This window comes from Atta cephalotes (genome assembly GCF_000143395.1).
Source record: "Atta cephalotes unplaced genomic scaffold scaffold00001, whole genome shotgun sequence".
In the NCBI taxonomy this organism is placed as follows: Eukaryota; Metazoa; Arthropoda; class Insecta; order Hymenoptera; family Formicidae; genus Atta; species Atta cephalotes.
The window spans coordinates 14944943-14951844 of record NW_012130065.1 but is presented as its reverse complement, the minus strand read 5'-3'; the positions used below and the strand labels follow the sequence as shown (position 1 = coordinate 14951844).

General features: G+C 36.0%; 1 protein-coding gene across 1 annotated transcript in view; it reads left to right on the top strand.

The window, feature by feature from the left end:
* Window positions 1–3039: 3039 nt before the first annotated feature.
* LOC105617246 (transcription factor glial cells missing-like) overlaps window positions 3040–6902 on the top strand; it is a 12954-nt gene continuing 9091 nt past the window's right edge. Inside the window, exon 1 of the mRNA XM_012198815.1 lies at window positions 3040–3050. Coding sequence (XP_012054205.1) covers window positions 3040–3050 — 11 coding nt within the window. The remainder of the gene's footprint in view (window positions 3051–6902) is intronic.

Below are 6902 nucleotides of genomic sequence, written 5' to 3'. Positions count from 1 at the left end.
AGAGAGAGAGAGAGAGAGAGAAAGAGAGCGGTTGCATCGTGCGATCTCGCGGTGCGTTTATTACGTAGAAACGGCGGGACGCGACGCGACATCGCGAACGGGGAGATAGTGTCATGCACAGGAACGCACTCGCCGGTACACGCGAGCAGTATCTGTGTGCAAGTAACCAGAGTGTACTGTCACGGAAGCGTACAATAGGCCAGTTTCGGGGACAATAGCGGAGGCCGACAATCAAATCAGCTCGCTATCAGCCACCCCAACCCACCAACGTTTATCCTTTGATCCGCTCAGTCGTTCGCTCGCTCACTCACTCGCGCGGGGCAGCAAACACTCCTGATTGCACACCCTCTGTATTTAAACAGCCTCGAACTGTGTCTCTCTCCTCCCGCCATTGTCCCTCTCCACCCCGCCCGATTCCACGGTTCCTTCCATGTTTAATGGGTCTACAGAGGATGTGGGGGATGAGAGAGGAGAGAAAGGGATAGATAGAGCGAAGAGAGAACGTCATCCGGTGTAAAATGTTCCTGCGACATTCCAACTTTCAAAAATTGATCTTATTTAAAACGTTGTAATATATCAAAGGCTTGGAAAAATATAAGGGTAGTGTCTGATTTCTTCCAGATGACTTCACACAGCTAAAGATAGTTGTACATTTCACACACTGAGAAAAATTTCTGTTGAAAATAAACGAATCAGAAGATTTTAATCACATCAATTAGAATTCTAGTTTTCTCAACTTTTTTTAATGTACAATTATAATAGATTCAACTAAAAATTTTGATTTGTCCATTGTTAACCAGAATTCCAATTAATATATCAGGTATTTTTTCCAATGTATATAATGTAATTATGAAAAATATGTAAAACATTAAAAAATTATTTTCCATTTTAGGAAATTGCTTCAATTCAAGCAGGATTAAACATGAAATGTGCATTATACATATAATCTAAAAATAAATATTTAGTTACTGAATTGTGCACGAGACGTTTCGGTTTCCATAGCAATGATGAAAATATCAAAGACCAGAAAGAACAACATTTTACAAACAGAAATTAAGGAATTTGGTCGAAAATTTCGTTCTACTTAGAGTTACATTTAAGAAACAAAAATTTATTTTTAGATAACCTAAGTCTATAGTTTTAACACCTGTATGCACGTGGTAGGAAGTAACGTCAGAAATATATTTTTATACGCACGTGTCAGAGTAAACGCATCAAATCGCACGTGCGAGCAAAGCACGGAAGTTGATCGTCGGACACGATAAACTTCATTTTATAAGAGTGAAAAAATGAATATTATCTATATATATAAATTTAATTCAAAATATTGGAAATACTGTGCAAAGTTACAAAGACCATTGTTTACACTATCTAGCATAAGATAAGAATTTCGAAAGCAACCTGACATGCCTCTGTATCGTCAGGCGACGAATATAGGAATTAGAGGAAGCTGTACAAAACGAACAGCAAAGATCACGAATCACATTCGTGATGTGTATAAAGAGAATAGACAACATTGAAACGATTGTTTCTAGCTTTCGAAAAGTTGAAGCGATATATCCGCGATGTCTGTCCTCTTTCTGGGTTGAGATCGCAACTTCAATTCCGAGGACGCGTTCACCTCGGCAGATATGTTTGCGTCGTGGGTTCGAGTTCGATCGGAGCGTAACGGGCCGTTGTCTTGGATGCGGGTACCTGGGGTTGGGGGAGGCAACGGGATAGGGAAGGTAGGAAATAGGAGGTTCCTGCAAGGGACACTCTATTGCCAGCTGATTACAAACTCAAGCCATTGCATCACACGATTAGTCAATTAATACTCGTTCTTTTATAATGAATATTGTATAATTCTGAAAATTAAATATTTTTGTTCGACAATTAAAATATACAGTATTAAAATATCATTTGATCTATCGTCAAATGTTAAATAATTTTAGTGTAATTAACAAATTAAATACAATCTAAAAATAATTATAAACTATAAATAAGCTCGATTAAACTTTGTTACTATTCTATTCCTTCTGTAATTCCCTCACAAATAATTAATAAATAAAATGTAATCTCTAATACTTAATAATTGTGAATTATAAATAAGTTCGATTTAAGCTTTGTTACTATTCCATTTGACATTTCTGTTACTCTTTCATAAATAATTAAGTTCGTTAAAATAAAACTAACATTACATAAAAAAGACTCTTTCTCTATTAAATTTTATTAATTTCTTCATAATCTACTTAATATTTGCAAATATATCATTTGCTTGTTTCACAGGTTAGAGGTGTGAAACTTCCAAAACTACTATCATTTTCCGTGCAAATCTCGATGTATCGAAACAGAGCAGCCTTAGACCACGAAGTTCGAGAGAAATCCCGTTGCCACAGAGAGGAACCTCCTGTGATCGATTCCTCCGTGGGTCGAGAGGGGTTGCTATCGTCGATTAGGCACCCTCAAAAGGGAAGCAGTCGGCGATTGGTTAGCCACCGCCACTCCCATAGGCGGTGCCTGCCGACATATGGTGGCAACCACGGTATAACTCGCGTTCTGCCACGCACAACGTGTCTGGAGTCCAGCTAAGTTTCTACCGTGGTGGAGCTGCCTCAGTTCACGCAGCGACGTCGTGCCGCACGCATCGGCACGCACCTGTTCGTTCCGAAGCAAACGTCAAAATTGATCCACAGACGCCTGCGAGAATCTTGACTAAATCACTTCTTGCTTACAACAATCCAAGTAAAAGGGCCTAAGAAACGTCATTATATGCAATATGAATCTACAAGCAATTGTAAATTCATCAACTGTCAAAATGATAAATTATAGAAAAACTGATCATTTTCTATGATATCGTGAGGGTGATCGAAATGTTTGAAGATATAAAAAAACTGTCTTTAAGTGAAGTGCAGTCTCCTCGTGTTCCATCGGTGACCCGAAGTGGCGCGTTTCTGCAGTTGTGATAAATCAACGGAAGATCGCTCACAGTGATCGCGAATCATTTATTGTGGCTGATCAACAAAGCACCGAGATATCAATTACGAAACCGCATCGACTATGGTAGTTTTGTAAGTATCTACGTTTATCCAATTTATTCAAATGTATAATTTCCCTTAATCGAACCGAGAAAATGGCATATTTAGTTTAATTGATCCACACGAATCATTTATTTCTTCATTTATATTTTTTATACGGATTATAAGAAGTCGGTTTTATCGATCTATCAATTTTTTCTTACTTTCTTCTCTCGTTTTGAATTAAATTTCAACCCTATGAGACACGGAGCTTCAGCAGATTTGATAAATGCAAAAAATTAGTAACTTTTGCGCTTGTCATCGATTTCTCTTCCTTCAGATAGTGAGAGAAATTCAGCTACTATCTAATCAATGGGCGTTCTGCGGGTCTCCCATTGGTGTGTGGGCGTTATCACGAGGCCTGATTGGACGCTAGGTGTTCTAGAAACCCTTCGTTTACACATGCGCGCCTCATCGAGCCATGCACGACCATTCGTGCGCGCGAGCAGTCACTTCTTCGGTATTTTTAATTTATCAAAAATGCTTTCTGTCGTTATTTCATTTTTACTTTTTCTTTTATTAAATAGCTCATATTCTCAAGAAAAAGTAACAATAAAAAAATCCTTATTGCACAACATACTTACATTCTAAAGCATAGAACAATGTAAAGATAAATTAATATTTCTATTTAATTATTCTACATAATATATTAACCCTCTATCTGCAATTACATTTTTACTCCGTCTCAATCTAAATCTTTTTGTCCAGCCCAAGTTTTTTTGCTGTTTTAACCAACTATTTTAACTATCAAAAAATGTAGAAAAATTCAGGATTACTTTTCAACATGGATCACTTTTCTCTATTACATTATCAAACAATTTTTAACTTGATTTTATTTAATAAAAATTGAAATTTAAGCAAGAATGACAAAACTTAATTTCGCTTGTATAAAAAAAGATTCAAATTGCAAAAAGTTAATAATTTCCGTTTCTAATTTGACTCCAATATTATGATATAAGCTTTTTCCGATTTATATATTAAGAATTGCTCAAGGCAAATTCTTTACGATCTTCTCGTTCGTTGTATTACTCAAGACAAAAGGACAATCCAGGATTCCAAATTGGAGAGGTGGCAGCCGTCTGGTCGGTTTGTGAAAACCGATTAAGGATATACTACTGCCTTGCCATTGATCACAGCCCAACACCTCGAAGACAGATTAAACGAATGTCCGCGAGTAAGACGATCCCCCTTTATCTCGAATCTCGAGAACGCTCTCTTTCTCTCTTTCTGTTCACCGCTCCAAGAAACCCTTTGAACCCGCGGTACCTTCGTGAGCCCCCACCCCCGTCGTGAATCCTTTTGTGTCGTGGTAACCGAATAGAAGCTGACAGTTGATCCGCGATTGTTAATTCAATGATAGTATGTAGAATAGGACAAAATGACATTCAAAATTTTGAATTACTTTTAGAGAAACATTCTTTCATTATTTTAATATCATCGACGATGTCAAATCAAGCATGAATTAATTATAAGGTATAATTTTATGATCTAAAAAATTGCGATCTCATTGTGATAAATTCGCGCAAATTTTTAAATTAAGATTTTCAAGTTAGCTGTTTGTCAATATACCGCGACATTAATTGCATAAGATGACCCACGTGCTTCTTTAAATTTGGCGCATCAAATCAATTGTACTCGCATCCTTCTCTTTCTTATTAGGGTATCGGGATTAACGCGATCTACTGAATATGTTCTTGGAGCGTACGGAATCAACAAAAAGTCGAATTTACAAAAATCCAGCCTGACCGGTTTTCTTTCGTTCTATCGCATTTCATTGAGCCTCAACATGTTTTGCTCAATTTTTTGTGCCATCTCCCAACTGCTCCGTCCTCTGCTATTCGAGATTACACGTGGATAGACTGTCTTCGCAAACAAATGGATATTGCAAAGATTAATATCAGCGTAAGCAAAATAACAAGCAAGTGAACATAAACAACTAATAATCGGTTTCATCAATTAGAGTGATCAGTTTAACGATATAAAAAATGATACGATATAAAAAATTGTAAATACTCTCTTTGAATTATTTATTATTTCATAAAATATTTCTTCATTTTTTATTATGTAGTTATATATTAAACAGATTTTCATCCTCAAAATCGATATAAGAAAATATAGATTTTTTACGCGATTGATTAAGCGATAAATTTTTAATTCAAAAAGATTCAATTTAACATCGTTAAAGAATAACTACGTTCAGCAGAAAAAATAGTTTTGCAACTGTTGTAAAATTCTTTATCATGATTGTCCTTAGTCTCTCATTGGATCTAAATGTATAAACTAATATTATCATATTAAAGAATCTTACAACAGTTGCAAAGCGGTTTTTTTTTCTGAACGCAGTCAATGCTTTCTGATCGATTAATTACACGAACTAAATTAATTTATCCAATTGAACAATTTTTTTCTCGGTGAGAGAAAATAATGAACATCACTTGATGTTCATTGAATTATCTCACAGAACATTAAATGCAATTCAAGTGATTTGACTCCTGTTAATTAAGTAAAAATTCAAAAAGGCATCGAGTACTTATCGTAAGCTTATTGTTTCAAAAAAAAAGTAATGCTGTTAATGCAATGTTGTGTAATGTAAATTATTAAACTATCAATACATAGATTAATCATACACTTTTTCCGAGAAATAAATTCACAACTGGAAGAATAAAGAAAAAAAATTATTAAAGATAGCTTAGAATTTTATGAATTTAACATCCTTAATTCTTCACATTCTTTTTAACTCAGAATAGAAACTTTTGTTTAAACATTAGTTGTATATAATTATATTATATATAATTATATATAAAATTTTGAATTATTTTACATTTACATTTTGAATTATTCACTGCAATAAATAATTGTTTTTGTACAATCATGAGAAGTATTTTTACATATTAATTTTATTTTAAATGTGAAGTAGAATGCAATAAAATACGATAAAAGATTAAATATAGGCAGGTTGTAAATTAATATAAATGAATGGAGCATAAATTACGATATGGGTAATATAATTATCGACGGTGTCTTCATATGGACAATGCAATCGACAACACAAATTAAAAGCGCGAGGAATTAACTTGTTTAGAAGCGCGAGATTAACTCGCGAGCTAATCTCGCGGAAAGATTCAGACGTTAGCCCTGTTACGAGCAAGAACGGGCATAGATATCGCGGACAAGAGTAACGAACAAGGGTGAAAGGAAAAAGAGGATGGAGAAGAAAATGAGAGAGAAATCAGGAGACAAAAGAGGAAGAACGAAGTGAGTGAGTGAGTAAGTGAGTGAGTAAGTGAGTGAGTGAGTGAGTGAGAGAGAGAGTGAGTGAGTGAGAGAGAGAGAGAGAGAAAGAAGGAAATAGGAAAGGATAGAATGAGAAATTTCTTCTTCCTTTTCACGGTGTGCCCTTCGTGATATTTTAGTGGCCTTGTCGCGCGGCGCGTATCTACCTTAATATCTGAAATTCTGAACGTGCACCCACACCACCAGCGAGATGTCCCCTTCTCTTTCTCTTTCCCCCTTCGTTTCTTTCTGCATCTTTCTCTCACGACATGACAGTACGCCAGAATGTACGCGTGTGTTCACACGCATGTGCGTACGTCTTCGGCTTCGAATAATCTCGGCGCAGCATCGTCCGCCGATGTATCATCTTACTCGGTGCTAAAGGCGATGACTTTATCACCGATCCGGGCAATCATTCACCTATGCTGATTCTTTTCTCTGTTAAAGCTATCCTCTTCCCCTGCTATCCTCATATCCCTTCCAGTTCAATTCTACTTTTGCCGTTTCTACGAAAAGAGAGAGAGAGAGAGAGAGAGAGAGAGAGAGAACGTGACGTATGTATAGTAACGCACC